Genomic DNA, 20,818 nt, shown 5'->3' with positions numbered 1-20,818 from the left:
ATTTTCAGAGGCCTTGTGTGTTCTGATCAGAGACACGCTGAATGTTATTGCTTGCACTTGCTCTAATGTGTCGTAAGCTCTGCGTTAAAAGCTTCTGACACAGTTCAGTGTGGTTGAGAGATAATGAGCTTCAAAGACTGTAGCGTAAAGTTTATCACACGGAGTTGGATGGCGCCTTATTACCGACTCAAAAGATTTCCAAGAAAAGATAATGCGAAGCTATTCCAAGCTTTAATCTGACAAAATCTGTTTTGAGAAAAGATTCCCAAAAAGTCTCACAGTGTGAGTGTCACGATTTTTTATTCTCTTGTTGCAAACCAAAGAAGATTTCTCTCGTTCTCAAAACTTGAGCTGATATGAGATAATGAGGAAGGACGAGTTTTATCTCAACACGTGAAACAAGCCATCAAAGCTTCTTCAGAACATCCTGACGCTCATTTACCTCCTGCAGAGTCCAGTGCTAGATAGTAAATGATTATACTCTCTCAGATACTTTAGAATATTTCCATTGAATGCTTCGACTCCACTACATTTCAGAGGGAAACCTTGTACTTTGTACAGCTATGTCAGTCGTGTCTGTGAGTTTGTAGCAGGCCCATCAAGTAATATTTCACAACAGAAGCAAAAATTTAAGTCTTAAAATAAATTTGAGCGGCTGACCAGTCTCAGTGAATATCTCATGGCCCCCAGATTTATGCTGTGATCCTTTGAGGGGGGCCTAATCCCTAGGTTGGGAATCATATAAACTAGTTACAGCTATCTTCACCTGGATTACATACAGTACAACAGTATAATACCGTTTTCATGTCAACAATCTAAGAATATAATATAATATCAGTGTGGGGGCATTTTTCTGCAAAACAAGTACTTTTCTTTTGATATTTTGAAGGGGACTATTTGTAAGGTTTCTCTGCCACTGAGCGTGGTTTCCTGCCGGGAGCAAAGATTGTGGCTTGACAATAGCTTCAGCAATCATTACCTTCATTAATACAAGGGGTTATAATACAACCTCTGGTCAAACCAGTCTTAAGGGCAGATTGGAAGCTACAGTGGCTATGGGGAAGTAATGAGACGGGCAGAAACAGGCCAGGGCAAATTAGGTGTTGCTTACCGCCACTAGACAGCTCTAAGCGAGTAAAGGAATGTTTGATGCTGAACTCACAATGTTTCAGCAGCTGTTATTGCTAATGCTGGCTGTGTAGCAATAGCAAAACTTACAAATAAGTGCATTTTCCTGATAATACTCTGGTGTTTTGACTTAAGTAGGACTTTGAATGTTTACATCGATGCACTGGTACTTTACAGGAAGACAGTCTGGTATTTTAGGTAAAAGATGTGAGTACTTCCTCCATCACTGTTCTGGTTCTTAAATTTTCACAGGCCTGATTTAGACTGCAGTCTAGTCAAATCCTGCAAAAGATCGTGATAACAGACTGCACAGTAATGCAAATCAAACTTCAAAAGTTTCCTCCTCACCAAAGGCCATGTCCTCATAAATATGTATTTAGTATGCAAGTCTGTTATTATGATTATACATATTACAATAGTAAGTCAGTTTGTCTATATATGAGACCTATATGTAATTTAAAAATGTAATAAACATTTATTTTTCGGATGACTCACAACACAATGGCATATGTGACAGTTATTGTTTTAAGGTCTCAATATTTGCTTTTAGGATAAAAAGCTTAAGTACATGCTAATGTCTAACATGAAGTTAGATGAAAGGAAGTGTTGCAAATATTAGTCACAGCACAGATTATTTATTCTAGTAAGTGTTTAATCATGAAAACAAAAAAAGGCAAAAAAGGCAAAAACACAATATATAGACAAACGTGTTTAAGTACATTATAAATAAAACATATATTAAGACATGTATAAGGAAGGTCAAACAAGCATCTTCATTTATCATTCTACCGTTAAGTACATTTGAAGAGTAGTGGTATCAATTAAAAAAAAAAAAAAAAAAAAAAAATCTGTTTGTAATTCAAACACATTCATATTTACAATACAGGGAAACAGACAAGTTCAAATAGCATTTACAAATAATGTTTAGTGTTTGTCTGGAGAACCAGTTGAGCGGAGTGCCAAGAAACTAATTGTAGCAGGGTCAACATGTATTTCAAAGTAATTTTAGCATCATTTCTGGAAGTGACAACTTGGTCAATGTGAATGGTGCTGAACCAGTCTGGGACTCCAAGCACAGTTCAGTAATTGAATTTTAAAAATGATTTGTAAACACTATTTGACTCTGATCAGCAACACAGAGACGGTCAATGGGTTTTTCCAAAATTCACAAAATGTGTTTTTCTCTGAATTAAACCAAACCAACAGCAACCACAGCTGTGGTAAACAGAAACAAGTAATCTGTTTCCAAACTTCACTCAGTGACTTGTCACCAGCCCAGTGAATCTTTTTACCAATTAAAAACAAATAAAAACTCCTTTTCTAGAGCTTGGTCATTGCAGACTGAGTGATTTTTGAAAAGCTCTCTTCATGTTTTCTTGTACAACCTGCTTGCCCCTGTAGTGACTGTGGAGTGAGCAAAACCAAATTAAGACTGATGTATTTCCTTTTTTAATTAAATCAATCAAGTGCTTAAAGATGGTGATTTGCTGGATTAAGGTGCAGGGCTCATCCCACAATGCAACACTCAGTATTTATTACCTGTTGTTTTGTTTTAACTGACCAGATTTTGGCATTTGGATGCTTTACATTTTGGGGTTGGATTTAAAGCCGTCACTTTTAAGCACTCGGTCTGTTAGCAGTGTCATGTGTAGTCTTGGCTGTACTGTCTTCTATGTTAGAGTGGTCATGGGCTCATTCTTCCTGTCCCTCCTCCTTCCAAGCTCCTTCATCTCATCCTCCATCTTTTCATCAGATAGTGATGAAGCCTCCTTGGTCACTGCTGACTGACTCTGGCACTACACAGCGACCCCTCCTCCGGGTCACGCGTCGCTTCCGGTGGAATTTAGCATAACAACGAAACCCTTGAGCAGAGACAGAAAAAGAATAAACGCTTACTGAATCTCGTAGATTAGAGAGACGTGGATGTTGGAATAGAGAAGACAGAGCTTCAGTAATTAACATTTAAAATCGATGCTTTACAACACTGAACTCATTGGAAGTATTCAACCAATTTTTTGATATTTATTAAAACTGAACCCAGAGCAGTTTCAAATTCACATTCACATTCACATTCAAACAATCTATTCAGCGTTTTTAGCTCAAAACAATTTTATGAGAAAATCAACTTTTATTAACACTGGGACATTTTCTGTTTACCACTATATTAGTCTGCCACTAATTTGGGCACTCCAGGGACCCCTACCCATCACTAGGCACTGACTTTTTTAATTAATTATAAACAGTGAGGAAATGGCTCAAGTACACGAGCGCCACATGAAAAGATGAAGTGCTACTGATTTCTCATTACTTTAACTTTGAAAGCCGCTGTGCATCACACTGGCATATTACTACCCCAATGTTCTAATTACTCACCTTCCTCACACATGCAGTCATCATAGCATTTGTTGTTGAGGCCTCGGTTGTGAGGTTTACACTCGTGTTGTCTCAGGTCACAACAAGAACCTTCAATGGAACAAGCACAAAACATTCAACAACTAAACACACGTGATGTTCCCATGGGAAGGATTAATGTGAAACGCTGAAAAACAAACGATGACAGCATTACTTAAAATGACAATCTTCTTATCATTTCAAAGCACACACCCTGCCAGGACCGTATGTTCTGCCAAAATTAAATTAAAGCATGCCTGCAGGAAGTCACCATTTAAACACTTACAGTGAAAAGCTTTTTGTTTTCAGTTGGTGTATTGGTCTCTGGGTTATGAGCAAGTCAGCCTATGATTATGTGACAAATAATTTGAGAAATTCACAAGGCAAAAAGTGAAGTTTAGCAGAACAAATTAAACGTTGTGTTGCAAATCTATTCTTTCTCAATGTTCATAATCATTTTACAGCCTCTCAGATTTATCTAGTGACCCCATTTAGGTGGGACTCCCCTGGATAAAGGAAGTTAGAAGTGGAAGTAAGTTGTTGCAGCTATTTATGGCCATCAATATCACCCAATGCAGCTGCAACAAAAATATTTTACGAAATGATGAAAGATTTGTTTGTTGGAGCACCACAGCACCACTGTGGTCAAGAGCGACACGTATGATCGATCTTACCTGGGAGACAGTCCAGGTGGTGGTCACACGGCTCAATGGCATCAGCGTCTACAGTCGCATTTCCACTGCTGAGGTTCTTACTCCGCCTCTTGTCTGCAGCAGGCAAAAGAGATAAACACAACACTTTGATCCCAAAGGGTTCTGATTAATATGCAGCCTCAAACAAACAATTGTCACTCAGTTGCGAAGTTATGCTTGTGTTATTTTGCCCATCACCTTGGTCCAGACTAAAATATCTGAACAACTACCGGATGGATTCTCACCAAAGTCTGTGTAGACATTGGTGCCCAGAGGATGTATCCACTGGACTAACTAATGCTAACATCCGATACTAAGATGGTGCACATCCCAGACATTATACCTTCTAAAAATCAACATGCTAGCACTGCTACTGTTAGCATCTTAGCATGCTGATAGTGAGGATTTTGTTCAAAGCACCATTTTACCTAAGTGCAGCATCACAGAGCTGCTAGTGTAGCTGTAGATTCTTGGTTATTTAAATGGATTATTTCCACCAAAGCTATTTTCAATTCAGAGCCACTTTATGACCACACATTCAAACTAACAGTTAAATAGTTAACCTTTCTTCTTGGAAGATGGCCAGGTGTCCACAGGTTTCATATCCTCATAGTCTGTCCAGTCAAAGAGCGCCATGTCCAGCGTTGGCATCACCTCTCCTTGTCCTTTTCCTCGACCAGACCTCTGAAAAAGGAAACATAAATTGAAGCCACACCTTACATCCTGTTACATCACAACTGTTATTGAATTACATTTCAGTGGGAACATTTGCATACCAGCTTATCTCACGTTCTGTATAAGTAATCCACATAGGACAGCTCAAACACGCTGATATGCAGATCTGTAAACTCCTAATCCCACCTTCATTTATTTTCACCATGCCGTGTAAATTCTGCTTACATTGTAATATTTTATAAATCTTCTATATCTATGTATTCAAAAACAATTGTGATCAGAATATGAAGATGTGTATTAAAAACTAATCCCAAATTTCACACTATCCAGTACATAAACTGCTGAGGAGAATACATTAGAGAGATCAGCTCTGTCTCCGCAAATGAATGTTACTTCAGTTAAACCGCAGCAGCAGAAGATAGTTTATAGATAGAAGATAGTTTGATTAGTTCACTCTGTTTTGCAGGTGAAAAAAATGAGGGTGTTCTTAATGAAACGCATCGAACACGTATTGTGATGAGCAGCAGTAACGCTTCATTGATTCATGAAACGACCTCACAGAGGAAACAGAGATAGCAGCAGAGCTTTAAAAACCAATCGATAGCCAACTGATAACAGAGAACATGTCTGCCCACAGCCTGGAATAAAAAGATATCTCACAGCATTTGTATTATTAATGCATATACAATATGAAGACACATAGATGGAAACATACAGTTCATTACACACAACCTCAGGCTTTATTTCTGGTCAGTGAGGGCAGCAGGCAACTAATGAAACTCATCCAGGGGTGAACAATCAAATTATACTTATTATTTCTGCACCGTCTATGTGATTGATTGATTTTAGTTTAGTAAGATATTTACATATATATGCAATTTGTATGTCAAGTCACCAACTAATTGCGGTTGAAGCCGTTCTATGGAGCATTGTTAAGGAAAGTAACTTTAAAAAATATTTGTTAATGTAGTCAGTTATCCTTAAAGGGGCTATTTGTAAGTTTTCTCTGCCGCTGAACGTAGTTTCTTGCCAGGAACAGGTGGTGGTGATTGTCGCTTGACAAGAGCTTTGGCCATTGTTTTTGTTTACAAGACAAGAGACTATAACATGTCTTCTGAGCAGCTCTACGTCTTTGGATGCTACCGTGAGTCGCTTTCGGAAAGTGACGAGATGGGCTGGAGCTAGCTGGTTAGCATGCTAACTTCAATAGAAGAAAAGATGTGAAAGTTAACATTGGTACAAATATCTCCTTTAAAACTAAGGACATTGGAAAGTACATTGACTTATTCTGGCACAGCAATATTATTCTGTTCTGCTATTGTAGGTGAACTGTTGCCAATCTCATACTTATCAAACCAACACAAAATAAGTATTTTGTCAATTCCCATATGACCATAAACAGTTTGATCATATCTGCCACCTATTTGGTTAAGGTTTGCTATTAAAGGTACTTGATTAAGGTTAATAAATAATCTTAATCATGGCTGAAAGAAGTCAATGGTAAATGTTGGAAGAGGAGGGTATGCAAACCACTGTCAGCCAACACTGCATCAAGAATTTCATGCATGCAAAAGAAATTCAACATTTTTTTCAACTCTAAAAATCTGGAGCTAATGAACATCTGATTCTTTCCATTTTGGATGCTCCTCTACCTCCTGAGCATGTGGCGAAAATGTTTTACTTTGTGAGAAAAAAAAAACAGTTTAAATTTATGCTTGCTTCCTAAACAGTTAAAGTCAGTAGTTGGATACCTCTGGACTGATCCATAAATTCAAACACAGGTCCGAGTGTCATAAATTCAAATGTTCTACCTCTGTAAAATAATGTCATTCAGATGAGAATTTTATGATATTGCTGTAAAACAACACTCCTTGGTGAATTGCTCAGCCATAACTTTCCGCAATAAAAGCCGTAAAACATTACTTTTGTCATTTTCCTCAAACAGAGGAAACAAAATTGAAATGTTACACAGGATAATTAAGTCGGCAAGAGTTTGAGTTGTCTCCTGAGGAATACTTCCATCCATCAAAAAATAAGCTCTTCATGTAAACAGATCCATACTTGTTTCCTTTCACCCTCAGGAAATAAGCCTATATGGAAATATCAATGCGATTAATTGCAGGGGGCTAACTAGGTCTGCTCTGCTGCTCATTAAACTATCAACAGAAGATCGAACATTAATTAAGAAGCCTTTCTGTGTGCTCGTGCCACTGAACCTGGGTTCAGGAAATGCTATCACTTTTTTCTTTCTTGGTCCAATAATATTTGACTGCTCTCACATTAAAGGCATTGCACAGTCTCCCTGGTTCTCAGATGTCTTGAAAACAGAATACCAAGTAGACTGTCAGTCTAAAGACATCAAACGTAGACACTGACCAGGGGAAACTCTCAAAGTCACCATAACTTCTTCTAAAACCTCAGGGTAAATCTGAATCTGACTTCATTTGGACTCTGTGCCTCTTGTTTAATTTTTTAATCACTTCCCTGTTGTGTATTTGGTCGGATGTCCCCCGCCCCAGTTAGTTTCACCTGTTCTTTATTACCCTTGCATCCCTTGTGTATCTAAGTCTCTGTATTCATCAGTTCGTCTGTTCAGTTCTGTTGCGTTGTGTTACCTTGTGCTTCTGTTCAGTTTCATGTTGATGTTCCTGAGTGAGTTTTCCTCTCTGCTTTTGCTACCTGAGTTGTCTACCTGATTTTCAGCTTTTCCACCTGTCAGCCGGCAAGACACTTTTTGTTTATTAATGACTTACATCTCTGTATCTGCTGACTTTGTGTCTTTGTTTGGGTCCACCTTGCCTGTGTTACTTACAACCCTCGCAGCTAATATCACTCTTGTAAGAAATTTGTATATTTTCCGAATTAAAGAATGGACGGTCCATTTTTTTAAACTGTCCTCACCAGTATATTAACAGCAGCGGTTGTTTGGTTGATCGCCTACAAAGACAGATGTTTCCATTTTCCTGATAAGTACAAAAAAGTGGCAGACCAGGAATCTGCAGGTGGTACGATGTCTATAGAAAGTTTAATCCAAATAACTGCAGTTTTGAATCAAGACATCTCGCTCTTCTTTCACTCTCAGTATCTAGCCTCATATGTATCAATATAAGTCTTTTTCAAAAGGTTAAAGGTGCTATATGTAAGTTTTCTCTGCTGCCTAATGTGGTTTCTCACAGGGGGCAGATGGTTGTGGTGGTAATGGTTGCTTGCCAAGAACTTCAGCCATCATTGGGTTTACAAGCCAAGAGGTTAGAACATGCTCTCTGGACAGCGCTACTTCTTCAGCCTCTCATGCTGAACTGAGGGCAGACTGGAATGACTCACTATCGCAATTACAAGATGGTTATGAGCCAGGGCAAGCTGGTTAGCATGGTAACTTCAGTGGAAGAAATGATAGAAATAGAAGAAAAAACAAGAGTTAACACTGGCATTTCCCCTTCCACTGTTTGATGCTGAACTCACAACATTTCTTTTAGACTGGTAAGTAAGCAGCCATTAATGCCAACATTGGCTATGTAGCAATAGCAAATATGTACATATATCACCTTTAAATGTCTCAGTTTGAAGGTTTAGTAGTGTTTTTTTTTCTTGAACAGAGCTGTTTAACAAAACAACTGTCAAACAGTGTCAGTCATCATGTGACTCTGGCAGCTTTTTTCCCACGAACGCCCTACAAGCTGTTGTGTGTTCTCAACAGCATCTGTGACAAATGTAAAAGCTTTCATGACGCAGGCTCTTGCTCAGTATCTACTGACATCAGGTACCATTTTGTCATTAAGAGTCTCATTTGTAATGGTTCCAAGATATGAAAGAGGCACAGGGACATTTTTTTTCCTCCTGTTTATACATACTGCTGAAGCATCATGCTGGGTGAATGTGACAGGTGGTCAGTGGTGCCCCACGCACTCCTGCAGATTTTTCATAGCATGTGCCCAAAGTTGGAGACAAAAAAGACTCTCCGTGGTCACATACATTTTGTCCTGACGTGGTTTCTAATAAAGGAAAAGAAAGGTAGTTCGCTCTGAACTGTGTAATTTGGATCCCAGAGGTGTAGTTTTATTATACAGAACACGCTCCTATCTATCAAACACACTGTGACCAAGAGCCAGTGAGTTTGGCCTGCCGGAGGATATTTTTCACCAGCAGCACTTTCGGGTTCACACTGTAGAGAGTGTCATTTCCAAGATGAGCTATGAGGTTTGCAGCAGCACAACGGCAGTAATGGGGCCCATTTTCGCTCTACTTCCCCCGCACACTGGAACCACGCTAAGGCACAACAGACGCAGCCTTTAATAAGCACTTGGGCTTTGCTGGGGTTACCTGGGGTTTGGTGGAGGCCGGGGGCAGCGTTGGGGGATGCTCGTTCATCACCGTGGTAACCATGGAGGAGCCAGAGCCAAAGACGGCGGCAATGGGGGAGGGGGTTTCACTGGGCGGGGTCACACTGATGGAGGGGGAGGCAGCAGAGGAGGAGGAGGAGGGAGGGTCCTCAAACAGATCTCTATCCTTCAACGCAGACCTCAGCTCAGGCTCCGTAGAAAATCCTGGACAGACACAGATAGAGAAAACATTGTTCCAATACTGATGTGTTATGGCTGCAAGATTTAACATTATCTAACAAACATGGATCCTGTTTACTTTCATTATTGGTTCAAAATGTAACAAAAAAATCTTTTACAAATAGTTAATTGAGTGAGAAGGTTCAGTCCATCCAATCAACCCATGGAAAATTTAAGATCTGTCAATCCTAAATGTTTTGTGAATATCACTTAACGTGTCACTTCACCCAAATTACAAAAAAAAGAGAAGAATAAACTTTCAATCTTGGGTTTTGGGTTTTATCTCTCCAGCTTTTGAGTTATTGGTCTCTGAAATTTCTGCCTCCATCCCAATATAGTGGTGGCGAATAGAATTTCATTGTGATGCTTACATTATTAAAAGTTAGGTTTTTAGAAAAGCAGCTGCTACAGTTTTCCGGTTATTTTGGATAATCCACAGACCATAACTATTCATTCTATATAAAGTGGTTCTAATAAAACTCTTCATAATGAAGTCTGTGTGAAGTGTTCTTCAATACCATCGCCACTGTATTGCAGCTGAGGGAGATATCTAACAACCTGGCTAAATAAAACCAAAATTATAACAATAGACGTGAGTGAGAAAACTAGACTGATGTTAATGTTGGTACATTAATTGAGAATGGATAGATACCGAATATGTCTTCTGTAAGTTGGGTGAATTGATCTTTAACTGATATTGATCTGCATTGTTCCCTGTTGTCTCACAATAAAAAACAAGTAAGAGAAGACAGCGAGCCTTTTTCACACATTACTGCAGGTGTGGCTCTGTGCTATACTGAAATGTCCCTGTAAGTCATGACAGTACGACACTGAGCATCAACAACAATACCAGGACCCTGAAACTGATACAGCTAAGTGAAATTCAACAATCATTAAGTTTTATAATTCACATTTGTGTTTTCTGTATTTCAACATGTTAAAATTACCTTTATCTAATTGATGTTTGCCCAATATTGGAAACCACTGCAGTCAAGGATCATTTGTTAGAAATACAATCTACTCTATCCAGATCTGGCAAGAGCTCACCTTTACCATGTCGTCCCTTGTCACGCCGACTCCCTTGTCTCCTGTGCTCAAAGTGGTGTCCATGCCCATGCCCACTCCCGTGTCCGTGCCCTCTCCCTTTGCGTGTCCCCGTAAGCTGGTTTTCCCGACCTTGGGATGGACTCCTCATACTCATTCGAACTCTGTCTCTGTCCCTGCTGGGGCCCATCTCCAGTCTCACAGGGCTCAAACCCTCCAAGCCTGTCCCATCATCCTCAGGCCTGGCCAGGGGGTGAAGGGGCCTATGGGAGAGCAGCCCAGCTTCACCTTTGGCAACACGGGCCCCCTGGCTCCCGTGCCCGCGTTCCCTACTGTAACCGTGGCCCTGTAGACCTTGCGGAGGGTGCTGTAGGGTGTTGCTGCCACCTGCTGAGGTCTGTGCCTGTCTCCTCTTGCCATGAGGAGCTCTGGGCTCAGCAGTGTGTGACAGTGCCAGGGTAGCAAACAGGAACGCGAGGAGCAGACTCCAGGAGAGAGCCATTGTCTGTACAACGCAACGCCACCTGCTGGGAATACAGAAAATATATGTCGGTACTGTACAAAGTCTGCTGGGTAATTAGAATCAAATAACTGACACTGAAACTTAAGGTGGATTTAAGCTGCATTGGTGAATGTTCATAAAAAAACAAGTCTTGGTCAAATTTGATAATTGATCAGTCAGTTATTTTCACGAAAAAATGCCAAATGTTGCTTTCAATTAATAGAAGTTGCTGCTTGACTTTGTCTTAAATGATTGTAAACCAAATATTTAGAGTTTTCTTTTGGACAGACAAAACAAGTAATGAGAACACATCACCATCGGCTTTAGGACACAGTGCCTGCCATTTTTCAATATTTTCTTGTTCAGAATAAGTGAAAATGATCCCTTGTTACAGCACTACATCCAATGACACATCATTGGAGACATGATCAAGACACTCTGATACATTTGTACATTAGGTTCAAGAAAGTAAATGGAACCCACTTCCTCTGTGATTCATGGCTAAAACCTTCAGTTGCTCAGTTGCTACAACCTTCAGAAGCTCTTCCATTAGCTTGTGAATACAATCTAGCTGCCATCCTATATAAAGGAGCAAGATAGAAGGACTACAAACTTAGGTTTGATACTCAAAGGACAGGCTTCATATTTCACCGCATTAAAATCAATTCAAAACCACTCAAACCAAAATCAATTGATATTTGCAATGTTCCTGAACCTGTAGCCTCTAATGTGTGTAGGCTTATGCTTATGGGCTGCATTGTGTACTTTTTAGCAATAGGAGATCAGTACTTTTTCAGTTTATGGTGTTGGACAATATTAAGCATCATTTACACAAGTAGGATTTCATGAGCTACATACAAATTAGCAAGAGGTTGGTACTTTACATCCTCCCGTGTTAGCAAACACATGCAGGAAAATTTTTTTCTGGGAAAATGTCCGTCATGTAAATTTGTGTAACTTGCCTCAAAGGGACATCTCTCAGCTAAGCCCCAGCTTTTTCCAATCTGAAACCACATAAGTCCTCAACTATTGTACATGTGTACTCTCCTCTGTAGCATCCATTCTCCCATCACCTATCCTCTGAATTCAGGCTACATCACTCTCAGCCTCCTGAATGGGCCCATTTATCTGGACTCGGTAGGTTTGAGGAGGTGATAAAGAGATAGACAAGCACTTCTTTTTAGAAATGACTTCATGCCTGTAACTTCATGCCTTTCTTCATACGAGATACTGCACTGCGCACATCCTTCATCACTGCCTGTTCAGTGGTCTCGAGGGCCCTCCAACCCTCCCTTTCATTACTAAAGTCAACATATCTGTGTGGTGTGACTAAACTGAAATATGAGGTTCTGGATATCTGCATTAATGGCCCAGCACCTTGTCCAAACATGAATAAAAGGATGGTGTTGAGTCTAAAAAAAAAAAAAAAACCCAAAGCACTGGAGTGGAAGCATTCTTTCTTTTTTATTCCCATCGTTAGGCACCAAACTACATGGTAGTCAGGCTTAATGGTAAATGTTATTTAATGTCACTAAAATTTTATTTGCATACATAACGACATTTAGTTGTACATTCATTTTGAGCGATTTCAGCATAAGGAAGCCACAAAGAGAGAATATTTCTTAAGCAATATGGCTTTAATTTGAAATATCAGGTATGAGATATTCTTCCAGTGTCGCAATAAGTGGAGCATTAGCCTACATATAAAACGCCCAAATGTATGTTTAATGGAATGCACTAAACTCCTCATATGTTAAGACAAATGGCCACTTTGTGGAAGCTGATGGGGATCCAAATAAATGAAGAAATAAACATAAACCTAAATAAGTAATTTTTGTTATTTTTCTGACTCTAATTAACTTGAAACCATTTAGATTTAGAAGTCATTTATACAGAATTTAGTAAACCAACAAATTCTGGCTCATAATTGACAGATTTTTTAACACCCAAAAGTGAAAACACTAAAACTGTACTGATAAATAAAACTATGAAGATCAGTTTGATGTGCCAAAAACTCTAGATTCCATGATTTTTAATAATCTAAACAAAATACATCGCACAACTCTTCTTCTGTAAACCAGACTTTATTCACTTCACCAAAACCTTTTCAGTTATCTTGCTCATCAGGATGGTGTCTGAGGTTGTTTCTGGTTCTTTAAATACAGCCCATTGATCAGTCACATGACTTACAGATCATCATGGTACTACTATACACACCACTTTTATCTAAACTTTAATGGACTTGCATTGAAGCTCGTATTGGTCTACACCTCTCTGCACCCAGCCCAATATGTTTATCCACAACACCAACAACTAGTGCTGGATGAAGGAACACCAGCTTGAAAACTGACAACAGGTTATGGTTAATATGATATGGTTTGTTTTGTCCTCCACTTTAATGGGCTGAGACAATCCATCGCCACAGGAGCGTGCAACGTCATTATGGCGAGTCCTTTGTGTTAAAAGACAAATGGCAGCGCAGGGCATACAGAAAATCAATGAGGGAGAAGTATTGAGCTGCTGGTGATGGTGTGTGTGTTGTGTGTGTGTGTGTGTGTGTGTGTGTGTGTGTGTGCCTCTGTATGTGAGGCGGAGTTACGGGGGTTTATAAGTTCTTTGCATCTTCACACTCACACACATACACACACTAAGTTGAACACACACATTCTTGGGTTTACAGTGGGTTATTTAGGTTTTTCTAAAAACAGAACAGTGTGTGTGTGTGTGTGTGTGTGTGTGTGTGTGTGTGTGTGTGTGTGTGTGTGTGTGTGGGGTTGAGAGGATGCTGGTGATGTCAGGGGAAATTTGCAGTGTGAGTGCAGGCAGAGCCCCAGGGGATTTAGAGGCAGACTGCGTCGGCTGGCCTTTGGGAGTTCGACCAGCTGTGCAGTTTTGCAAACAAGAGTGTGAGCCTGGCTGCTGAGGTGAGACCTTTATCTCCAAACAGGCCTTCAGAGGGGGGCAGGCAATCGTCCATGTCAGGCACAAAGTGTTTAGCCAGGAAGCCAGGATTACACTCTGTCTGTTTGACACATGAGGAGCTGCTGGTGTCGTGGCCCGGACCCCGTACGACCAGAAGGTTGATCTCGTAAGACAACATCCGAATTTAACTGTTGGACGGGGTCGCGGTGATGGAGGATAATCTATTGGATCACATCTCAAGATTGTATGTCTGTATGATAAATATGAAGCTACAGTCAGCAGCCAGTTGTTTTAGCTTAGCATTAAGCCTAGAAACAATAATTCTGGGTCTATCTGAAAGGAAACAAAGTCCACCCACCACTTTACAAGGGATACTTAAGGGACCAGAATAAAAATAAATTTTTTTGGGCAATGCTCTGATGAATGCTTTATACCGAAACGCATCAGCAGATTTGTCAATAAATTCATATAAAGGATCAATCCATGAGCTGACTGTTTATAGATCCACCTTCTGTCCTGACTTTGTTCTAGAGAATATAGACAAATATACAGTGTACGTCAAAACTGCTTGTTGGGTCATCGAACAGCTTTGGAAAACCCCCGTGCCTCACAACTTTCTGAATCAGAATGAATTAGAGGCGGGCTGTGAATGTTTTCCAGGAGACTGTTTGAAGATGTGTGCTGTTATCCTACCAACATTCACTCCTTCTCTTTTCGCTCTTCTTTCAAGGGGCTTCTTTTTGAATAGGTACAAACATATTTTTGCATATGGTCAGAGAACACGCCAAATGAACAAGTCCTTTCAAGCATAACCTGGCCATTTATTGTGTCCAAGGACTAATCACTATCACACAGGAGGCTAAGCAATACAGCAACAATGTGACCCTTCGAAAATTAATTTTCCCAAAGATGTAACGCCTCCATAGCAACAGAAGGCACCATGTGTCAACCCCATCAAAACCTTAGGCCTGAATAGACCTGTCATGTGAAAGGGAAGGCAGGCGGTGATGGAAGAGGACCAAGTATCTCAGCACAGCAGTGTCCTGTTTTCCTTTCTAAGACTTTCATGTGCCTCCTAACAGGTGGTCCTTTGAGGAAACACAGGACGGGGATGATAATGGAGCACTCTGGGTGGCATTCCGGGTTTTAAGCACAGTCTCTTGTGTGTGATAAACAACCTCCACGAACAACATAGCCTCCTGCCAGAGCCTGTGTTATACATGGCTGTGTGTAGTAGGTAGGGCACAGCAGGGCAAGCATCTGCTACTGAGGCGATGGGAGGCCAAACGAGACAACGAGTTCCACTCCCAAATGAGATAATCCACCCTCTTTGAACTGCAACATTTAAACAGTGACTGATGGTGTATTGAAAAACCGATGATAAGAATTTGGTCTTTCATTTCTTGGTTGAAGGAATGAAAACATGTTCAAGGCCTTGAAAACCTGTTTCCTCCTTTAGTTTCTTACTATATCAAGAGTTTTGGTTATTGAGTCATTTCTGTATGTCTGTTTTCATCGGAAATCTTCTCTCTGGTTGGGCAGATCACCTATTTCCCTGCACCAATCAGGACTTAGCAACATTTAAATCAAGATGTGAAGGCAGTAGCACGGCTGCTGACTTATTTTATCAATCAAACCTTACCCACAAAGTCTTGAAAGAGTGTTGATGTTTTTTCCTCTGAACTTTAACTTTAATTGTTGCTTATTTAATCATGAATATTTATGGTTATAGGAAAATACTCAAGATTTGTAATAAAGTTTTCAAGGGCTTTAACAACATAAATAAGAGTTTTTTTTAATTAGATATGTTGGAAAGCAAAGTTATTCCCCATCCGAAAATCAATACAGAGCTTTACCAGAGAAGGGTTTATTATTATTGCAAAGACTGGAGGACCGGACCATGTGATGCAGCCTGGGGACTAACATGAGGTGACGGCCCCTTTCAGTTCAGCCATTTATTCAATGCCTTAAAATATACAAATAGAAAACAAGTGGTGTTGAACGAAAGTAAGTTTGAAATGAGCTCAACACAGCTGCTACCACAAAATAAGGGACTGGCAGCTGTTATGAAAACCAACAGTGAAATCACCTCAGCTTTAAAAATGTCAACAACAACAACAACAACAACAACAACAATGTTAAGTCTTGATTTTGATGTAATGCGTCCATTTAACGTTATATTAGCATTAATTTTACTACTGCTGATAGTATAATTAAAATATTATAAAAAATGTCACTTTTGTCACATTTGGTCTGCATCACACACACAGGTCTGGTGTCTAAAACCAGGACTTCGTCCTCTAAGAAGAGAAGAGGAAACTCATGATATCAGGGGAAATTTACAGTGCAGAAGTAATAACTGAGTAAAAATCAACAAATAAAGGTTTTTTTTAAAAAGGACACAACATTCGGACAACTGTATATCTCACTGTGACCTCAGATCTCCAGGTTGTAATGTTGAGTTTATGGCCATCTGAGCTCAGCAATATAAGGAGAGAAATGATGTACTGCAATATAAAATATAATAAAATCTTAATATCAATTCTACATTTTGAGGAAACCAGAGGAGGAGCATAGAGGTTAATATTGGATTATTATGGTTAACATTTTGTAGAAAACACAATATATATATGTGTATGTGTGTGTATGTGTGTGCCAGAAGCTTTTATAAGCACAGCGTAACAGTGTGAGATGGCCACCAGAGAGACATGCATCAGAGCAGAGTGGGATAAGTATGAAGCGATAGGTAATCTTGCAAGAAATTGCAAAGGGGGCACTATTGGAGGCTGGATGATTAAGCTCTGATGAGATCAGAGACCTCTCTCCAGTCTGTGATCAATCGGTCAGTCCCCTAAGCATGGCGGTACTTCTGTGACACACTCGTTATAAAAATATACTTAACAGAGAGTGGACCCAGATCTGAGGCCGAGATGAGCAAGGTAAGCAGGAAAAGCAGTGAGGCAGAGCAGGAGGCGACCCTGGTACTAAACTGCTGTATGTGCGCATCTTTTAGCTTCACCTGCTGTGACACCAAACCTCCAGGAGCCATCTGCTCCTGTTGTTTTATCTCTCATAGCAACCAGCAGGGCCATAAGGATCCAGCAAACAAAGGCTCCAGAAACAGGCGGCTGAGGCAGAGCTGTCATGACAGGCAGAGGCCGTCTTCTTTTTCCTGGTCACATGCAGAGACTCAAGGTTTAAATCAAGAAAAAAAAAAATTCCTGTCGATTAGTAGATCATATCTAATGGAACAGAAAGTCTTCAGCCAGCCATTAATCAGGTGTTTTCAACATACGCTCAATTTGAAAATTTATTACAGGCTGTCAAAAAGAGACCTACAGGTCACTCTGGGAGTGTGTTGCTGCACAGGAACAAGCTAAATCTCTCCTTTGAGCTGCACGCTTCATTGAGCAGCAGCAGCTCAAGTATCTGATTTAAACAGGCACGAAGGATAATAATAATTTTTTTCAAAAGCCATGATCAAATATAACAGTCGCAAAGAAAAACAAAAGTATCATCTGTTGTGTTACAAATACAGTTCAGCTTCACTCCACAGAGAAACCGTTCCTGTCTGTCATCAAGCAATAATGCTGAATATTTGATGCATAAACGCTTGGTTTTATATTTTTCATCTAGTGTAAAATAGGCCTCGTTTATACCACAGAATTATCATAAATATCAGCTCAATAACAAGCACCCAAATTACAGCTCTAGTTAATGCCTCTGCATAATAAACACCTCTGCCAAAGCCGCAGTTAACACCATAAAACTTCATTTCCTTAAGGGCCAATATGACTGACTTCAGCAATATAAAAGTGCTTTGTCTCCCAGAATCCTCAGCAAACAATATTGGTGAGATTCACACGTCGACTGGGGAGGCTTTTCGCAGCTTTTAGGTGTGTATTGGATGGTAAATGCGAGCGACACAGGGTGATAAAAAAACAAGAGCCATAAGGAAGGTCCATCTGTCAGTAAGTGAGCCGAAGCAGAGAGCACGGAGACGCCGAGTGATTCAGTGGTAATTTGGTCGCAGGTACAACAGATGTGGGACGAGACCAGAACATTGTCACTGATGCATGGTAACATCAGTGGCATCCTGCAATGAGGCCCTTATCTCCCGTTTGAGTGCACCAAGGCCTGCACACATACACACACACACACACACACAGATTTCCTCTCTATTGCAATCAGTGTATGCACACAAACACACACTCACAGCGGGGAAACCTCCTCCAGACACCTACATAGAGGCATGTTCCAAAAATGCTGTGAGACACATAAAGCACCAGAAGCACAGCAAGAGGCGTCCCACAGAGAGGAGAGAGAATGAGAGAGACAAAAGGGGGGTAGGAGGGAGGGGGGAAACTGAGAGGAAAGCAGAAAATAAGATGTAATGCTGAGAGAGAGAGAGAGAGAGAGAGAGAGAGAGAGAGAGAGGAGAGAGCAGGAAAGAAAAATAAAAAAGTGAGAGAGAAACAGGGAGGGAGGGAGAGGAGAGAAACTGAATCAAAGCGGGAGAGAGGGAGACAGAGGGAGGATTTATCCTGTCTTAATTAGAACAAAGTGTCGGTGGCATCTTTCATTTTGGTGGCAGATAAGGACACCAGCTGAATCCCCTCTAACGCACAAAAACACAACAAAGCTTTGGCTTCTGAAACCAACAACAAAACTTGTTCTTTTGCTAACCCGAGAAAATCTGGACACCTGGGTCTGTATCTGGTCGTTCCGCATGGGAACAGTTTGACCGGTCAGCGGTGGGGCGGTGGGGGGGGGGGGCACTCCTGCTTAGAGATGGTCAAGTGAAGCATGCAAACGCATTACATGAACCCCAAAGTTTCTCTCTCCCCCGGTCCTCCTCCCCTCCTTTGGTGGAAGCGAGCGGCATTGACTTCCTGCCAGTTTTGAAAGAGTCTTGATCAAACAGATGCAACCAAGCTTGGCAGTGACGTTCAAGGCAAGTTTCACACCACGGTGGAGGAGACTGGATGGGTGTTTAGCAATGTAGCCTTTTGGCTGAAGATCAAAACCGGGACAAAGGAAATAAAGAGATTTGCTCGTGTAAAGACTGAAAGCACAAATTTAAAACAAAATGTGATTCTTTCATGGCTGTTTGGATCCGTGTTTGACACTTTCAGATTAGATCCTGTGTGTTGTACAGATAAGTGATGAAGAGTTGGATGATGCCACAAAATGGATTTAGTGGGTATTTTTGGTAATTTTTTTTTGAAGAATACTAAATTCATTTCCACTTGAACATCAAATGATGTGAGTGTGTCCTTAGGTTACTGTCTCATTTTCACATAATTCAGTGATGGGTGAATCTGAGCTTTTGTTTTGGCCTGAGGTCGACTCACTGTGGGGTCCCTCCACACTCCTTCTGATCAGGTCTAATGCTTCCCTGCTGATTGACTCGCAATTAATTAACAGCAGCTCGTTAATGTGAGTCCTCAAATATTGCTCCTTTGCAGTGTGTTTTACTTTTAATTGAATGGTGTCACACTGAGACTCCCAACTTTAATCTCACCCTTTTTCATCTCTCCCTCCCTCATTCTCACCCCCCCCCTCTCTCTCTCACACACACACACACACACACACACACACACACACACAGTCTCTTTGGTGTGCAGTGAGCAACAATGTGCTGTCAAGAAGAGATAATCGCTGCAATCACTCCTGATTCTCCTCACTATTCATACAATACATTCCTCTGTGATGTTAAACTGATTTTTAAAGCATGGCAGGAAACGCACAAAAGTTGAAGTGATTATCAGATTAAATCTGTTTTTCCGGTATCAAACCAAATCTAATTTGCTATTTGCAAACAGTCAGTCTTTCTATCGACCGTGTGTGTGTTGAGCGACTCTCTACCTGCAAGTCAAACTGCTTTTTTTTTTTTTTTTTTTAAATCTGTGAAACTGGGAAGGAACCGTTTGCATTAATTAAGTTAATAACTTTTGTGACATTATGAAGATGATACACTGATGCGTTTTTTACGCAAAGATGGAAATCATGGCGGGCAGGTAGTAGCCTACAGTACAACTGCAATAAACCTATAATGTTTGATAAGCACTTTGGTGAGTTATGGCAGCAGAACTGAGAACTACCGACTATCTGGTGTATGGGTGACAATAAATCAGGTACAACGGGGAAAATAAAATGGCATATATTACCATAAAGTCGCTGCAAACTCATCTGAGCATCACAGAAACACCAGAAAACCATCCCACAGGACATCACAGAAACGATACCGGTGGGTTTTCATTGCGAACTATAGGATGAAAGCCACAAAACGGTAATAACCAACCCCCAGCACTTACACTGGGAATAATGCAGCTCCTGTATAAAGATCAGTCCTTACCTTGCGATTGTTTGTTGTTGTTGTTGGTTTTTTCCCCTCTTTTGTTGTTCAAGGTTTGAATACCAGTTCGGTCATATGGCTGCAGGCTGACACACAGAGAAACACAGCGCAGCAGCAGCAGCGGCAGCAGCAGCAGCGGCACCTCTGTAGTCCGCTCTCCGTGCACCCCGGGATGTGCCAAGCATCCGGACTGTCTCTTGCCTCTTATGGGGAGGAGAGTCACTGGCTCCGAGTGCGCGCTCCCGGGTGCGCGTCCGCGTCAGGTCTGGCTGCAAGGGGCTTGTCCCAGCAGGTGATACAAGGACAGAGCGGAGGGAGTGTGGGTGTATAAGAGAGACAGAGACCAGAGGAGATTATCCAGAAGTGATCCATCAGAGCTTTTTCTACAGGTTGTCATGATTTCCACCTCAAACCTCCATACTATCTGGATAATCACCTCAGGTCAGCACCACAGGATCCAAGTAAAACTAGTTCATCCTACAATAATTTGCTCAAAAGCGCCAAAAGACCACATCTGTCTGTTCTGCTGCTGTTTCCCAGTTAAGGT

General features: G+C 40.8%; 1 protein-coding gene across 2 annotated transcripts; it reads right to left on the bottom strand.

Annotated features, from left to right (window-relative positions):
* Positions 1–1,743: 1,743 nt before the first annotated feature.
* On the bottom strand, positions 1,744–20,484 carry draxina (dorsal inhibitory axon guidance protein a). 2 transcript variants are annotated; one of them, XM_056365068.1, is made up of 7 exons: positions 20,272–20,484; positions 10,493–11,016; positions 9,207–9,430; positions 4,775–4,895; positions 4,194–4,286; positions 3,502–3,591; positions 1,744–2,990 (listed from the first exon to the last, which is right to left on the bottom strand). In XM_056365068.1, exons 2-7 carry the CDS (start codon positions 10,989–10,991, stop codon positions 2,878–2,880), a joined length of 1,140 nt encoding a protein of 379 aa, XP_056221043.1. In that variant the 5' UTR covers positions 10,992–11,016; positions 20,272–20,484; the 3' UTR covers positions 1,744–2,877. The 2 variants fall into 2 exon arrangements, with proteins under 2 accessions (XP_056221043.1, XP_056221054.1); XM_056365079.1 differs by having other exon boundaries at positions 10,493–11,013.
* Positions 20,485–20,818: the final 334 nt, after the last annotated feature.

The sequence above is a fragment of the Seriola aureovittata genome, chromosome 2 (assembly GCF_021018895.1).
Source record: "Seriola aureovittata isolate HTS-2021-v1 ecotype China chromosome 2, ASM2101889v1, whole genome shotgun sequence".
Lineage (NCBI taxonomy): Eukaryota > Metazoa > Chordata > Actinopteri > Carangiformes > Carangidae > Seriola > Seriola aureovittata.
This window is presented reverse-complemented; position numbering and strand designations above follow the sequence as displayed.